Source organism: Syzygium oleosum, unplaced genomic scaffold (genome assembly GCF_021117445.2).
Source record: "Syzygium oleosum isolate NSW1041296 unplaced genomic scaffold, Sole_v2.1 Sole_v2.07, whole genome shotgun sequence".
In the NCBI taxonomy this organism is placed as follows: domain Eukaryota; kingdom Viridiplantae; phylum Streptophyta; class Magnoliopsida; order Myrtales; family Myrtaceae; genus Syzygium; species Syzygium oleosum.
Genome location: NW_026607491.1, coordinates 913,001 through 930,945, shown reverse-complemented (window position 1 = coordinate 930,945; position 17,945 = coordinate 913,001). Strand labels below are relative to the sequence as shown.

The window sequence follows — 17,945 nt, the reverse complement described above, 5'->3', positions numbered from 1 at the left end:
ATTCTTGTCGGAACTTTGTCACATACTTTTACATGCAATATATTTCTGAGCTGTCCTATTGCATATACATGCATCGATTATTTGACCTAATTTACTCTCTAAAATCAATCATGCTTGTCATGTGGTTGAAGCTCAAAGCCAACTTTGGGCGGGGTCAATGAGAGGGCACATTGCAACGGATTAAAAAAAAAAAAAAGCGCACATTGAGTTTTGTTGTGCGATTGCGAGTGGACCACTGAATCAAGAAGTCGGAGACAGGAACCGCTCGCCACCCAAAGTGCGTGCTTAATCTCTGACCCTCGCTTTGTCGCGTTTGGCCCCATCCACGAAAGATGCTTCGTCCTTCGTACTGTATCAATGTGTCCAAAACTGAAACTTTCAGAAGAGAACTCTTGAGCATGTGGCCTCCCAAGTCAGAATAAACTACTGGCTTATCCCCATTTCAGCTCTGACCCATTCTCACTATCTTTATTCACAATTTTTGGACTCTCTCTCTCTCTCTCTCTCTCTCTCTCTCTCTCTCTCTGTGAAATCGAGAGACCCATTCTTGGCATCCAACTTTATATAGCCCCAAGTGGCTTCAGTTCTCAGTGAATGAGCCTCCCATCAAATACTTGGTCAGTTCTCCGCAAAAAGATGACCAAGGTTTCTGTGCTATTCTCTGTTGTTGTTGTGCTTGCTCTTCTGTTTGTCAATGGAGTCTTGGGGAGAGATCGCTGGCACGGGTTTGCGAAAGACGGACAGGTTGGAATCTATGAGCTTAAGAAAGGGAATATCTCTTTGAGGCTCACTAATTGGGGAGCAACTATCATGTCTCTTCTTCTCCCTGACAAAAATGGTCAGTGAATTAACTCTCTCTCTCTCTACTTGCTTTTACAGGGTCTATCTTTGTTTTGATTTTGTTCATCAACTCTACTTCTTGTTGGTTTTCTTTCAATGTACCTCAGGAAAGCTTGATGATGTTGTTCTGGGATTCGATTCTGTCAATGACTACAAGGTGAGCTCTCTCTCTCTCTCTCTTCAATGGAACGCTATGCCATATTCCCCATCTTTGCTTCTTCAGGTCCTCATTGTTAACTGTATTCCCCATCATTGCTACTTAGTCCTCATTGTTGACTGCGCGCGCGCGCGCGAGAGAGAGACAGAGACAGAGACAGAGACAGAGAGAGATTATAATATAAATTATAGAATAGAAGATCTGCTCGTTGCCATATTTTAAGAGCTAAACAGCTGTACCTATTGTCCTAGTGTAAGTATTTTCCAATATCATTCATTCATTATAATAGATCTGCCTAGATGCTGATGTGGCCATCCTGTACATCAGCTCAGACTAAAGAAGAAAAGAAAACTTGCTCGCCCGAGAAATGAGCTGTGATAGCTCAAGAACTCTGCATGTAGTACCTCCTCTCTGTTTTGACCCCCTAAATAATGTGGTCATTTGTTGGTGGCTTTCCATGTTTTCGTTCGGTTTCGGCGATCTGAGACTTCTTTAAATAATCAAATACTCATAAGAAGACCATGTAACAATAATGGGTTTTTTCAGAAGTTAAATTCGATTGCTAATGAACATCAAAATAAATATAGCGACCGTACATGTGCGCAATGTGTGCACTCATCGCCTGCTCATCAATTAATTCAGCGATATGATACTTGGTCTAATGTCTTCTGGAAAAGATTGATCAAAGTAAAGAGACAAGAAATTTCTACTTAATTTCTAGAATCGCATAGGAATCCAGAGTACTGGTGAATTCTGATAATACTTTTCTTCTCAGAGAAACTCATACCAAAATTCCCTTATTATGACAGCAAGCAAAGGGTGAGCATAAATCTTTTTTTTTCGAAAAATTTGACATAGAATGGATTGGTGTTTTCTTTTGTTTCTCTTATCTGCAGAACGATTCAGCCTACTTTGGTTCCGTGGTCGGTCGGGTTGCTAACCGAATAGCGAATGCTCAGTTCACTCTAAACGGCACCCGCTACAAACTTATTCCCAATGAAGGAAATAACATGCTCCACGGTATGAAGTTTGTCTATTTTCTAGTTTTTCTGCAACTACTCTGCATGTGACTTGATCAGCAAAGCATATTTAGTTAGGAGATATAATCTCTCGTCCTGCATCAACTTGTGAAAATGTTAGGTGGTCCGAAAGGATTCAGCGACGTAGTTTGGAAAGTCACCAGGTATCAAAAGGGTGGTCACACTCCTCAGATCGTCTTCAGTTATTTCAGTCACAATGGCGAAGAAGGTTCGCATAATCATTTGAATACGATTGTCTGTTCTCTATCTCAATGACTTCTCATCCGTGTTGTAAACCGTGAAAACTGGTTCACCCATTTTAGTCCATTTAAACATGCAGGATTTCCCGGTGACCTCCAAGTCTCTGTAACCTACACGATCTTGAGTGATAACCACTTGAGCATATCGATGAAAGCAAAAGCTCTGAACAAGGCCACTCCGGTGAATCTTGCGCAACACGCCTACTGGAACCTCGGCGGCCAGAACAGCGGCGACATCCTATCAGAAGAAGTGCAGATCTTCGCCTCCCAGATCACACCTTGTGATAGCCACCTCATCCCCACCGGAAAGATCATTCCCGTGAAAGGAACCCCTTACGACTTTCTCGAGCCGCACACCATAGGAAGCCGAATAAACAAGCTCCCAAATGGTTATGATATCAACTACGTGCTCAACAATGCTCAGGGCACGAAACTGCACAGGGCGGCGATAGTAAGGGACAAGAAGTCAGGGAGAGTAATGGAGTTAGTGACGAATCAGCCGGGCGTGCAGTTCTACACGAGTAACATGATAAAGGAGATCAAGGGCAAGGGCGGGTTCGTTTACAAGAAACACGCTGCACTTTGCCTGGAGACTCAAAAATACCCGGATTCGGTGCATCACCCCAACTTTCCCTCGGAGATATTGTATCCTGGGAAGTCATATGAGCATGTCATGCTCTTCAAGTTCACAATAGAGTCGTAGACACTAGTACGATGTAGATCGTTGGGACTTCGGAATAACACAGTTGGTTTGCTCTTTCGATCTATCCAGCATCAGGTTAGAATTTACAACTGTTTTCTGCTTGTTCAGTTTTCTGGGAGTTTCGGAGTTCGGCATTTGGTGAACAGGGCTCAGAAGAGACGAATAAATCGAGTCTAACGTGGCTCAACGGTTTTATTCTCGGCATGTTTTAGTCTTATATCAGCACGAGTATGCAATCGAGAACGGATTTCTCTGATGACTCTGAATACAATAAGCTCGGTGAATATAGCAGTTACCATGGCAAAGACGGCCGTGCTCAGTTTTGTTCTTTAGCAGCTTGTTTCATAAGAGCGCACAAGGAAAGTTTGTTCCGGAGCACGTCTTTTTTGCGTTTAAAGATACTCTTTGCAAAACCAAGAAATGATGTCAAGGGTGAACTGAAGCATCTTCTGTTCAGAAAATTGCTCCGTAATGTTGATGCTTGAACTTGGCGCATCTGTGCTGAAACTATTTTGTTGATTTGTTGGTTGAGAGGGGAAGCGTGGATTGGGCCGGGGCGGCTACGCCACCAAATGCAAATAAATCTCATATTTAGGCTACTTACTAGAAGGGGTGAGCGGTTTCAGGTTCCATCTGGAACCTACCCTCGGGTACAAGTTCTCTATTTTTTGAAACCTAGAACCTGCTTGTTGAAAATTGGAACCTGAAGCCTACCCTATCACAGATTCCATGATAGGTTTCAGGATCTAACAAATTCTTTTTTTTTATTGCATTTTTAGTTAAACAAAACAAAAATGAATACAACAATACTGAACAAGCTTGTCATTTATCAAAGAGAATACAAAAGACTAGTTTTCTTGGCATTACGGTTCAAATAAATACAACTAAAATGAGAAATTATTGCGTGAATCAATATTAGAAATGAGCAGTTCCATGTTCCGTATATGTTCCACCTATGATAATATGTTTCTCATTTTTTGGAACTTGGAACTTACCCTATCATAGGTTCAAGGATCAGTTCCAGAGTTTACTCAGGTTCCACTTGTATTGTTAATTGAAAAATTGCAGTGAATCATCACCTTTAATGACTACCACCTACTGCTATGATCTACCAACCATAACTTATATTTAGACACACGGAGAATATGAAACATTAACAAGTCATAAAATGAAAGCTCATACTAATGGTTCCATATCATACACTCATCATCTAATGCCATGAAATACCGCAGAATCACGAGAAGACAGGTTCAGGTTCCAGGTTCCAAGTTTCACCTACCTAGAACCTGGAACCTATCCGTCGAAACTTGTTCCCCAATTTTTAGAACCTAAAACCTGCCCTGCATACCTTGGAACCTAGAACCTACATATTTCCATTGATCAGGTTATCAGTTTCAGGGTAGAACCTAGAACCATGCTCATCCTTACTTACTAGGATTTGTATCAAGTCTTCCTCGATGCAAGCGTTCGTGAGGTATATTAATGGGTTGTACTAATGACAAAACATGCCAGTAGATTTAGTGTAGCTAATGATCGATTTTGTCTATCGCAGAACCTCATACAATTTCAAGGAGTCGCGCACAACTTGTATGGTTTGCAACACACGATCGACATCGGTCCGCAGCACCATTGGACAAGCATAAACTGAACAAGAAAGCAATAAAATAAGAAATCCACCGTGGGAGCAAAAGATAAATTACACGTTCGCCGTCATATGATTGGCATATTGAAGAATTCGATTAAAGAATTAGTTTTAGCTACGCATGTCACTTATCCTAAGGTGATTGTGTAAGGATTTTTTCGCATTCTCGGCAGACCTAACGATAATCTATAAAATAAAATATGCACAAGATTTGGCGTGATTCAGTCCAAACTAACTCCATAAAAAAAAAAGAAGTAAATCCTTTCTTCTCACTAGAATGACCATGTATGCACAAATAGAACAACCCAATGTCCATATTCCTTAAAGACACCTGCTCTACCAACCCTTCGTAAACAAACTGTTGACCCCAACTTGAGTCTCGAAGTCCAACATTCTTGTCGAAGCCCAGTCACTATTGAAATGATGGGTCTCGAATTCTAGGCCCGAACCGAATAACATGGAGATGGGGCGACTTGCAGAGAATCTGAGAGAATGCGAAGATGATGGTGATGACGAGTGTTGTGCTCTCTTCTGCTTCCCCGGTGGCAGTCGGCGCACGCATCACCCGTCTCGCGCCTGAAACGGGTTCGTTCATTCTTGCTTCCTCTTTCTGCTTTCACGTACTCCTTACGCAAGTTCGACTTCCGGGCCCACGTCGAAGTTCCATTTGATCGTGCTTTTTTGAACTGGTGAGTCATGCAGTGAACTGGGATGGATGCAGATTCGTGACTCGGAAAGCTTCTCTGCTTGAAAGAATTGGTCCCATTCACAGCAAAGCGAAGTTGCTCGCGAGTTGTTGTTCGGAGACGATGCCTCGTGCTTCTTCTTCGTCGTTGGTCGCTTCGACCGAGTATGAGCGAGCGAAGGAGGTTTGGGTTTGGACGGAGAACAAACAAGTGATGACGGCCGCGGTCGAGAGAGGATGGAACACGTTCTTGTTCTCGTCCCAGAATCAGGGACTCGCCGATGAGTGGTCGTGTAAGCTTCTTTTTGATGCATACTGTTTTTTTCCCCCACATTGTTGTGTTGTTTTATCAATTGGTTGAGTGAATGGATCGAGGGGAGACAAGATTGGAATTAGACAAGTGGGTAGTCAACCACTGAGTTGCTTGATTGAGGGGTGGCACCAATTTTAAACATGTATCATGTGATGCGGATTGCTGCGTAAACTATTTTCTCATAGTGGGCATTCGTCCTCCATACATGTTTGGGCAAGGAGGGAACAATCAAATGAAGCGCATATGCCTAGGAGCCATGTTTCATTATCATTAGCTCTTTAATTAGCTCATGGTTCAAATAGTCGGGAAAAGCTAATAATTTGCAAATTCTTGTTTTTTGCCTTCCTAAATGGAGGATACAGCACTTGCTTTGATAAATCCTCTCTTTGTTGAAGAGGGAGATATTTTGGATGTTGAGAAGAAAAGGGTTGCCATGGTGAGGAAAGTTGTATCCCCAGAAGATGTACAGAAGCTCCAACCCGAGAGTGAGCAGGCTCAGATTGTTGTTATAGATTTTGCAGACTGGCAGGTACATCAGTGATGCAATTCCTAGAAAATCTTGTCTTCAAATGTACTCTCTTCTTGTTTTCTACTTATCGCAACTTATCTGTGCGCTATCTGTGCTCAGGAAATTGTGTCTAATTGTTTCTTGATGAGTTGTGGGGACTATCTACTGACATGAGAAAAATTATTCTCAAGAGCACTTGCGAGAGGAATGCATAGTAGTACTTTGAAATCATGTATGTAGAGTTTTACTGAAAAGATTATTCACTTCAATATAAGTTTACTTAGGAAAGTCCACTGACGAGGGATCTTGCTTAGAAGTAATCGTGGTACATTATGCCACAAACAGATTTTAATCTGTAAGCTGGTGTGGGGCTATAAAATGACACTCGAAATCTTGTGATCGATGAGATTGCAGTACTGTCGTTCTGGTTTTATTATGCTCCCACTTATCTTTCAGGATATCGCCTTGCTTGGAGATTCTTTAATTGCTTCTGGATGCCATTGACAATTTCTTTTCCAGTTCACTCAGCGTTTGATTGCAGTTGCGCCATTTGTGGCGTTGATTTTTTTTTTCAGAATTGGGAACCATGTACTCTATATTATTAATTTCTAGAAGATTTTCCAAATTCACTCATAGCTCAAGAGAAGAAGCTAGTTATGGTCGGACTCCAATATTGAGTTTTGCCCTTATCAGGTAATACCTGCAGAAAATATTGTTGCAACATTCCAAGGAAGCCGAAAGACTGTATTTGCCATCTCAAGAAATCTCTCCGAAGCACACATTTTCCTCGAGGTATGTCCAATAGGAGACATACTATAATGTCTGTCTTTCTCCCACAGTCATATTTTGAAGCACCACCAACTCAACATGCTTTGGCATGTTGTTATTATTCTTTCTGTTTCTGGTTCTATACATGCATTTTAACTTGCCAGATTATTTTGTGGTTCTGTAGGCATTGGAACATGGTCTGGGTGGAGTTGTTCTCAAAGTCGAGGATGTCAATTCTGTACTTGATCTAAAGGTAATATGCTTCAACAGGCATCACTTAATATTCATGAAATGCTTCTGACCTTGATTTGGAATGCTAGGCCTACTTTGATAGAAGAGATGAGATCAAAAGTATGTTGAGCTTAGAGAAGGCGGTTATTACTGGAGTTCATACAGCAGGAATGGGCGATCGAGTGTGTGTTGATCTGTGTTGTCTCATGAAACCTGGTGAAGGGCTTCTGGTTCATTCCTTTTGACCATTCTGGCTAGACTTAGTTTTCTGTATATTGTTTTTATTAATTAATGTTCTCCAACAGAATGTGGTTCTTTATAGGTTGGATCATTTGCTAGAGGGCTCTTCCTTGTTCATTCAGAATGCATGGAATCAGATTATATTTCCAGCAGACCATTCAGAGTCAATGCTGTAAGTGCGGCAGTTACCTGACGATTCTTCTGTAGTTAGGTCTAAGTTCCTTAAGTGAGCCCTTTTTACTGGGTGACACATAATTTTGTTAGAAAGCAATTTTGCATAATTTACTACTAACACTGCATCTGAGGACCTCAGTCCAGTTTGGCAGACCATTATTTTTGTTACTTCTGGTTAATCATGGCGATTTCATGTAAAAATTGAGCTACAGTGTGAGAGTTGAGCTATTTCATTATTTCATAAAAACTAGATGTAATTGTTTTCAGCATGTACTTAATTAGGGAATTATACTTTTCTATAATTAAGTTATGATTTCCCTTCAATAATTGAATTTCTGAGTTCTGTAAGAGTTGAAACAATCCCTTTTCCTTTTGCTGAAACATTAGATTCTTTCTGTTCAATTTTGCCATGATTGAAAATAGTGGTTTCTTTTTAGTGAGACAGTCTGATTGTGACATAACCATACATCTGAAGTCTTAGTTATGAAATTTTTCTTTTAAATGCATAGGGACCTGTTCATGCCTATGTTGCTGTTCCAGGGGGTAGAACTTGCTATCTATCCGAGCTAAAAGCAGGCAAAGAAGTAATTGTCATTGATCAGAGAGGACGTCAAAGAACAGCAGTTGTTGGACGCGTGAAAATAGAGTCTAGACCCCTAATTCTCGTGGAAGCAAAGGTTTGTCCTCGAGTCATCACGCATTGGCTGCTGAGAGAATAATAAAACAAGTTGTATGTCTGTTACTCTGAACAAGTGGTCCAGACCCACCCAGTGCATATCAAGTGTTGATGATGCAGACCTTATTCTGGAACACATTTAACATGCTTGTCTTCCTTGATAAAAATCCTATCATTTTGTCTTACAACTTTAAGTGTGCATATGTGGCCAGTCATTTCCTACTTACTCATGTTAAGATGTTGCTTTGTAATTGCAGATCGACCTAGACAGTGAAATTCATTACACCATTTTACTACAAAATGCAGAAACAGTTGCCTTAGTCAGTCCTCATCCAGGTCCTTTTCCCTCATCACCATCCAAACTCCGGAATCTTCTTGTTGTACTATTCCTCGGTTGGCTTGTACATAATATAACACAAATGGTGCTCCTTCTTGCAGGAGATGGGCTCAAAAGCCCAGCAGCAATTCCTGTGACTTCTCTGAAGGTTGGAGATGAAGTGGTATTGAGGACACAGGGAGGTGCCCGGCATACGGGGATTGAAATCCAAGAGTTTATTGTGGAGAGATGACCGGAGTGTGTATTATGAGAGAGAAATTGGTCTGCAAATTCTCACAGGATTGGCTATAACCGGAATTAGCTGCTGGACTATGGTCAAAAATTCATTTGTATTGTGCTGCGAGAGGGAAGCTAAAGGAGTATGTGCATTCTCGGATAAAGTCATCACTGTTTGTCATTAGTAAAAGTGGTTCAAACATTCACAGCGAGCTCAAATTTGATAGCAGATTGAAGCTGGAGTAGCCACAGTTTGTGTCTGGTAAATAGCTGAGTAGATGTAGACTCTCTCCGCATTATATGGTAGACATTGTAACTCCTGCATTAGAATTCAAAAAATGCCTGAAATCCAATTCTTTCCCGAGTGGAAAGCCTCACCGGCGATGCTACTCTAAGGAACGTGCTGTGAGAATCGCAGGGAATTTCCAATTCATGAGGATAATTGTGACACGGAGAAGCTTTTCATTGACAAATCATTGAACGGAAGAATTGTGGGATGGATGAAGCATGCATTATCTGAATTGTCGCTTGTCTCAGTGTCCGAACCATTTTCTATAGATCTTTCGATTGCTTGATCTTTGGTCACGAAACTAGATGTAAGCGTGGGGATGGGCCAAAAGTGCAGGCATGCTGTCCTGATTCCCGTTTAAGCCTTACCCACAAAGTCAAACGACCAACGTTAGGGATGTCATCTAATTATTATCTTCACGAATCAAATTTGAAGCACATGTTTTCGACAGGATTAATCTGAAATCCACACGTAATGGAAAGGAAACTACTTCCACCACTTCTTCATCTTCCTACGATTATATACACATGAAGCTGCTACCAGCTTTTGAACTAAAAGTAGTGCTTCATTTGGCAAACATAATGTCTCTCCACTCTCCATCAACACGCAAGATCACGCATGAACTCGACTTGTTTAAGCCAAGCAAAATGAGTTAGTGGACGCCATGAACTTTTTGGGAGACATTCCTTTTCAAGTTTATATGGGGTTGATGTGGGGTGGCATGCAAGCACGCCTCTGTGCGCAGGCATATCAGGGGCCATACCAAAAGAAAATGGTGCGCCGGCATTTCCATCATGGACAAAAGGAAACTACTTGTATATAATCCCATATGATGATTATGTGGATACACGCCGGATGCTCATGTGGGGCCCGCCTTATTAACGGCTGTGGTAAATTCGGTCCATGTGAATCCGAGTATAAATAAGTATTTTCTGATGGACGATACAGTCTCTATATGGACAATGTATTTACACCATGTCTAGAATTGCTCGTAAATTGTCATCTAGTTTATGATAACCAAAATTCGTGCGGCGATCAGCATTTAGATGGGGATGGTGTTACCAGTTTCTGCCAAAATTAGGTGCAAAGATGTGAAAATTGGGTTTGCGCAAGGTTTGGTGAAAAAAGCATGGACGGTCCCATTTTCACTGTTACGACATCTTAGGTAGACTCGTCGCCATGTCCAACCACCACTATTAGGCCATGTATAGCCTATGGAGTGAATCTATCATAGGTGCATGAGGACGCTAGGCATATCTATTTTTAGCTCATTTTCTTTTGCCGCTATATCTACTTTTAGTGTATTGATATCAATTCGATAGAGATTAAGAATTCTAGGGTTTGGGAACAAGAGTCTAATGCAACTAATCACTATGTCTTGTTAGGACCACAAATAGATGTCTGTACCGCTTAATTCTCGCTTGATGGAACTTGGACCACTTGCTACGTGGAAATTTCAATATATTGCGGTAAAAGAGAAACACGTTATATTGCGAGAAAAAGACAACCGATCTTTTTCTTTTCTAGTCCAATGGAAATTCTCAATTTGCTACTAACAGTAATAAATATTATCAATATTGATTTATGATGCGCAATTTAATTATATTGCTCCTACAGATTGGGATACAGAGTTAACTTATGGACTTTTGTTTTTCAAGAATAAGTTTCTTTTGAAAAGAAATTTTCATAAAATACCACTCCCCAGACTATTTCTCGCATTAGACCCTCGTCCCCACGTTACTCCTAAAGCTTGCCAAGTTTCACCCTTCAGAACATTATAATCTAACTTTATTTTAATTAAGACATTTAAAACTCCCATGCAAAGTTTTTTCTTCTGTTTTTCTTTTTCATGATAATCTAAGTAAATTATGCGGAGTACACAACTACTAAAAAAATGAGGGAAAATTCCAAAAAGGGGCCCGAAGTGAAGTCATTTTCTCAAATAAGGGCATGAAGTGGATCTTGTCTCAAATAAGGGCCTGAAATGCCCTCATTTTCTCAAATAAGGGCCTGAAGTGGCCATATCAATCTCAAATAAGGACCTAACCTCACTGGTCAAAGGGTATTTTCGTCTTTTACTTTTTCGAATTTTTTTCTTTATTTTTTCTTTTCCTTTTCAGTTTTTTTTCCTCACTTCCCTCCGCCGACCATTGACGGGGCCGGCGGAGGTCGCCGGCCTCAAGTGGAGGCTGCCCTCGCCTGGGCGGGCAAGGGTCGCCCTTGCCGGATTTGGGCGAGGGCCGCCCTCGCTGGATCTGGCGAGGGTCGCCCTAGCTCGCCCAGCCCAGGCGAGGCGACCCTCGTCAGATTGGGTGAGGGTGACCCTGGCCCGATGCAAGCTGGGCAGCCCTCACCCGACGCCGGCGAGGGCGGCCCTCGCCTGGGCTGGGCTGGCGAGGGCGACCCTTGCCAGATTCGGTGAGGGCAACCCTCGCCCTCGCCCAGGCAAGGCAACTCTCGCCCGACGCCGGTGAGGGCGACCCTCGCCCGACGTTGGCTGGGCGGCCCTCGCTCGACGTTGGCGAGGCGCAGTGACGGCTGGGGAGGGAAGAAGAAAAAAGGAAAAAGAAAAAGAAAAAGGAAAAGAAGAAGTAAAAAAAATAAAAAAAAAATACTTATACTGTTTTTTGACTAAAATACCCATTTTCCGGCGACGGAATAGCCATCGGCTGGCCAAAGGTCCTTATTTGAGATGATTTGGCCACTTCAGACTCTTATTTGAAACGATTGGACCACTTCAGGCCCTTATTTGAAACGATTGGACCACTTCAGGCCCTTATTTGAAACGATGTCCACTTCAAGCCCTTATTTGAGAAAGTGACTTCACTTTGAGCCTCTTTTTGGAATTTTCCCAAAAAATAAAGGTCATGTTAATTGTCAAGTGGCTACACGCACTTTCTAAGTTCTGATGAGCAAACAGCGCAGGGAAACATGATTTTGGCTTCATTGCCTCCACTAATTAAAGGTTAATTATGGGTTACTTTGTAAAAGATTTTGTAAGCATCTTTTAAGGCACTCATCGGGCAACCAATTAAGGAAAGTTTGCTATTGCTCGTTTGGTTATATGGTCTTGGATTCTAGCACGTAGAGAGAATTTTAAGTGTAAACTCCTCAATGTACCAGGTCGGTATGAGTAAGATCGCCTAGTAATGTGACCCGGACATCTTCTTACCGCTAAATGAGAAAAGAAAAGATGCCATTGGATGTAATCATTACAATTGCAAGAAGGTGGTAAAGGAGGCAGCCGGAAAGGATGGCGCACGTGCCGTCACGTGGACAAATGAGTGTGCATAAGATCGAATAAATTGGCTCGGCAGAAATCAGAAGAAGGTTAGCAATCCCCAAACCATTTGCACGAATCCATGTGTTGGTCCATGCTGTTATGAGCTAAATTCCATGGTGGGTTTTTAGTGAATTCATAAAGTGGATTGGCCAGAGGGAGTGGTGAAATCAAGAGGAGCAGCTCGACAGCTTTGGAGTCATTTAGGGGGCGATGCTTCCACCAAGTTGGTTCTTCTTCCAAGCCCTTCCAAAATTAGGCCACCTTTGTTCTTTTCCATTTTTGTGCTTTTGTGTTAAGATAAAAGTCCACTTTTGGTCCATGAATTTCCGCATTATTTCCAATCGAGTAGGCCATTTCTAATCGAGTCCATCCTCCAACTTTGGGTTTTAATGAATTAAGGCTTCATTCGTTTCGCGAAAAATGTTACGTTTTTGGAAAAAGTTTACAGGAAAGTTATGTTCCAAGAAAATGACAATATTTTTTGGTGTTCGGCTGAGAACTGAAAATAAACAAGAAAATATTTTCCGTCATTCGGTATTTGATTTTTCGTCTCGCACTCCTTTTAATACTTTTTAATTTTATTTGTTTAAAAATAGAAGTTTTAATTATTTTTTTATTTTTGAGTACTTTTTTATATTTCTTTTCTTTCCTTTTTTTAAAATCTTTTTTATCTTTTCTTTCTTCCTCGACAGGTTGCCAGCCACGGCGACCGGCCACAGGCGAGGCTCAGCCTCGCTCGCCCAAGGCCGGCGAGCTCGAGCCTCACTGGCCTTGCTTGTGGCCAGTTGCTGGCCATCACCGTGGCTAGTGACCAGCCAAGGAAGAAACAAAAAGAAAAAGAAAAAAACTAAAAACTCGATTTTTTTTAAAAAAGAAAATAAAAATAAAGGTAAAATGTGTTTGGTGAAAGAAAGTGAGGTGAAAGAAGAAACTGAAAAGCGAAAAGCATTTTCCCCAATTTTGAAGGTGTTTTTTACATTGGTGTAAATATTTTCCTTGACTAGTCTATTTTCTGTAAATCGAATGCCGGACAATCTAGAAAGCAATTTCCTAGAAGTTGTTTTCTGTGAAACGAATGGAGCCTAAAACTAACTTGTCCATTCTCCAAATTCTTGCCTGATCCAATAGATATGTTAGCTCCAATCAAATAGGTTTAGAGTTAGAAGGGCTTGATTAGAAATGCTATGGAAGTTCAAGAACTTGATTAGATAAATTAAAATTTTAAGGACTTAATTAAACAAATTAAAAGTCTAATGACTTAATTGATGTGTGTGTATGCAAGCTTGGGGAATAAAAGTGGACTTTTACCTTTATATTACTTACTGCCAGAAGTGTAAACCTTTATAACAAGTATTTAGATTAATTACCTGAGGATTTTGTTGGTCCACCAGCGGTTTCTTAAGAAAGACTAAATTGTTTAGTACACTTACACCCTGGCAAAAAATAGTACACTACCACAAATCCAATAGTGGCCATAATTATTAATTTTTCAATCAATGGACCTTATAAAGATCCTAAACTAATATAGGAAAAAAAAAATTATGTTCAGAGAAGATAACTCTTCGAGATCAATCTCGAGGTTGATTGATCCGTACAATGATTAAGATTGTGTAGTTTACATGGCAAAAGTTGATCTGGGAAGAATACCACCTGAAATTAAAGCATGCTTCAAAAAGAACCAACCATCATTCCATTTATTGTCCATTACCTTCCATTTGCAACATCGAGGACTAAAAAAGTATTGAAATGAAGAAGGGTAATCATTATAAAAGCAATTGTTATGGCTCATGATAAACTCCTAAACCAGGGATACTTATTGATAATGATACGGAACAATAATATATATATCATAATGTCATTGCAAGTTTAGAATTAGACCGTTTTTTTCAATATGATTGTGAGATTTTGGTAGGACCAAAGCCAACTATTCTAAAAATTTAAGTTTTTAGATGAATGCGTGGTTTAATATTAATTATTATAATAGGCCCTATAAAGGTGTGCTTAGTCTAGTCTTTTTGACATACTAATTGGGGAGGTGGGGCCGGGAAAGCTTGAACTTGGGACCTCCAACTCTAATATCATATTAAGAATAAAGCGGAAAATAGAATTTCTATATATTTATGTGTATCTAATATTGATGATACATGAGCCTATGTATAGACTGTTCTAGATAACTATCTAAAGTAACAAAATATTACAATATCAAATAAGATCAAGTATAATCAATCAGGAAGGATCGATATCTTTAACATTATCAATTAGGGAAGATCGATATCTCTAACATAATCAATTAGGGAAGATTGATATCTCTAATATATATCTCTAACAATGATGAGTTAGTTTCACGAATATGCTCTCCACTTGCCACTCTATGGATTCTGTTGATTAGAAAGTTTCAGAGGCTTGAGAGCCTCATTGAATAGATTACTGTTTTCTGGAGACTAAATATGTGAAACTAAGGATTTGAAGAATATTTTCCTTAAAATGATCGCTTGTACCGTTTGAAATGATTAATCAATGAAAAAAATATTTTTATTACCGACACCAATTTATGTTTAAACATTTTCTTTAACAATGAAAGTATGTTTCATTCGTTCATTTTTGTAATCGATATAAGTGATCATTTTTAGGAAATCATTCATTGTCCATGAAAATGAAATAGAACCTAAGAGATAATCCTTTTGAAAGGCCAAGAGAAGGGCCACATACCGTGAGATAGTATAATTGTCTCGGCACGACTATCAATAGTACTATTGAGAGGTTCCTATATCCCGGTCCATAAATATGTGATTTACTTATAAACCAAATTCATATCCAACTTCTCCCAGAACTAACCGAAAAAATGAAACAAATTCATTTGCTTCAGCTTTAAATTGGAACTTACACCTTGGGTCCATCTCAGCAATTGGCAGATACGACTTACAAGACAGACACTAGCTAGAACGTTAATATGGCGTCAATCGTTCCAATCACAAGGACAACTTCTAGAACACGCCGTGACTCGACAAGCCATCCGATTGATTACGAGATTGGCGCACACAGGAGTCGATTTGATTAGTGTTGTCCCTGTCTGTACTGTCTTCACTGCGTACATCGCCAGCACTGTCTATCTCCACCCACTTCAAAGTACTGCCTCGAACTAACCCCCAACTTCTTCTTTCCTCCCATTAATTCCATTGTCTTGCAGGTGCATTTGAGAGATGCTTATGTCTCCCCAGCTAACATCAATCATTGCGTAAGTTTTGTCCAAAGAGCTGTAAGCTCCTGATGGAATTGGATAGATAATGACAGTGATATTCCAAAAGCACATCATAATCGTCCGCGGCAGCACGTTTGAGCTGTGGCTGCTCTCCTGAGTTAAGCTTAATCCGACTTGTGAATTCTGGTTTGAATGATTCCTCCCACCTATACAAATCGGTCCTTCTGGAGAGGCGATGCGAGGTCCGCACGGCCTTTACCTAGTTGTTTCACTGTAAAGTGTCGATGAAATATCCTACAAGCGTATGAATGGATCGATACGAATCGATAAAGGTTGCGAATGGTCATTTGTTAATTTTGGACATGAAATTAAATGAGAAAAAAATTTTAAGGTACGAAAATTGGAAGCAATCATGGCCAATCATTTAAATTGAAAGAAAGTAAAGATGAAGACAAATTTGCAAGAACATTGAGTTCTTTGTTTGATTGGAGCTTTATAAAGAGTACACTTGAAGTATTTATAACCCTCTACCAATGATTATAAACGGGGGTTACATACAACAGTTATTGAAGAAGAAAGAACTTTATAATCCTATCGGTGGTTACAAAAAGTTACATAATCTCCTATTATCTAGCAATAGCTATCCACAAAGAGTTACATATCAGAAAAAAATAGTTACTCAGCAGTTACATGTTGATATCGATGTTGGTGACTTCATTCTTGGTGAAAGTTTTCGTCGATAACTGATATTTGCTGTCGATAACTTCATTAGAATTGTCAATTCTTTTTAAGTTGACGACTGTTCTATTCATCAATGACTTCCTCATACCGAACTGCTATTATCGATGAAGTTTGTCACTTGTCGATTATAACAAAAAATTAGTCATTTTTGGGTGGCAATAAATACCCCATTTTAAAAGAATGGAATGATATGTTTCTATTAAATTAGATTATCAAGGGTCACTGTATGCCTCATCGGCAAATTTGATTTTTTCCTTGACGTACTGTTTCTTGAACTGTTTTCTTGAAAAAAAATACAATCAATTGTGCTATGGTTCCATGAACGGTGCCACTTGCAATATTTTTTGTTTACTAAATCTTCTTTACTTGGGAAAACTTGGCCTTCCATTAATTTTATCAGGCCATCTTTTAAGAGTAAATCGAAGATTTTGTCCAACTTATTTAGTGTCGAACGAAAGCTTGAGTGTCTTTAGCCCTAACCATTCTTTTTTCTTTTCTTTTGGCAGGTTTTAAGAATCGACAAATATAAGGCTTGTTGAGCACCATTTTCGTAACATTTATTTTGGAAGGCTTTATCTCTACGTCTTTTAACAATTGCTCATACTTAGACACCTCGTTGAAAATTGAAATAAATCGGCAAAGTCTTGGCCTCAAATCTTTCTCACATGTTAAATTTGAACCCATTGTAAGCCAAATTCGTGAATGTTTTATCTACGAGTGAACTGAGGCATCTATTTTTAACCTTATTAAACCAAGCAATAAACTATTCGACCGACTTACTATTGTATTAAAAAGTCTAGCCAAATCAGCAACCAATACTTCATATATGTTCTATTAAATTGAGAATGTAATTTTCTTTCCATTTTTGCCCAACTACACTCGGAATTAGGTGTTAAATTATTATACCAGGTATAAGAAGTATTTGACAAAAACAAAGGAAATAATCTAAGTTTTAAAAAGATGTTTTACTAAAAACTGTCGATAAAATATCATTCAAGAATAAGGATGAATCCATATAAATCGACAAATGTTGTGAAGGTCCTCTATTGATTTTGATTAGGAAAGTAAATGACAAAAAATTTTGAAGGTACGAAAACTAGAGGCAGTTGCGTCCAATCATTTAAATTGTAGAAAAGTAATAATAAAGATAGTTTGCGAGAACGTTGAGTTCTTTTATTGGTCGAGCTTTACAAAAAGTACACTTGGAGTTTTTTATAACACTCTACCGGCAGTTATAAATGGAGGTTACATTACGGTTATAAAAAAAGAAATAACTTCTTAATCCTATAAGTGGTTACAAGAAAATACACAATCTCATATTATCTAATAACACTTATCCACAAAAAAATTTACATATGAAAAATACCGCTACTCGGCAGTTTCACGTTGATGAGTTCATCTCCAGTGAAGGTTCTCGCTGATAACTGATATTTGCTATCGATAACACTATAAGAGTTGTCAATTCTCTCCAAGTTATCGACTGTTTTATTTATCGATGACTTTTAAACTGCTGTTATCAACTAAGTTTGTCATTTGTCGATTATAACAAAAAAATTAGTTCTTTTTGGGTGTCGACAACGATCAAGGTTAGGGTTTCAAGGTTTGCACGATGCGAGGGTCACACAAAAACCTTGTGGCGGTTGGTGAGTAATGGACAAAACTAA

At 39.5% G+C, this 17,945-nt stretch overlaps 2 protein-coding genes across 3 annotated transcripts; both read left to right on the top strand.

Annotated features, from left to right (window-relative positions):
* Positions 1-480: 480 nt before the first annotated feature.
* LOC115688124 (uncharacterized) lies at positions 481-3,041 on the top strand. The gene is made up of 5 exons (XM_056312935.1): positions 481-838; positions 948-997; positions 1,894-2,017; positions 2,138-2,245; positions 2,357-3,041. The coding sequence occupies exons 1-5, from the start codon at positions 595-597 to the stop codon at positions 2,977-2,979; spliced, it is 1,149 nt and encodes a 382-aa protein (XP_056168910.1). The 5' UTR covers positions 481-594; the 3' UTR covers positions 2,980-3,041.
* Positions 3,042-5,048: 2,007 nt separating this feature from the next.
* Positions 5,049-8,969, top strand: LOC115688122 (uncharacterized). Of its 2 annotated transcripts, none has more exons than XM_030613860.2 (10): positions 5,049-5,206; positions 5,324-5,599; positions 5,982-6,148; positions 6,821-6,919; positions 7,080-7,148; positions 7,216-7,356; positions 7,449-7,538; positions 8,050-8,217; positions 8,474-8,552; positions 8,655-8,969. In XM_030613860.2, the coding sequence occupies exons 1-10, from the start codon at positions 5,122-5,124 to the stop codon at positions 8,783-8,785; spliced, it is 1,305 nt and encodes a 434-aa protein (XP_030469720.1). In that variant the 5' UTR covers positions 5,049-5,121; the 3' UTR covers positions 8,786-8,969. The 2 variants fall into 2 exon arrangements, with proteins under 2 accessions (XP_030469720.1, XP_030469725.1); XM_030613865.2 differs by having other exon boundaries at positions 5,073-5,206; positions 5,343-5,599.
* The last annotated feature ends 8,976 nt before the right edge of the window (positions 8,970-17,945 follow it).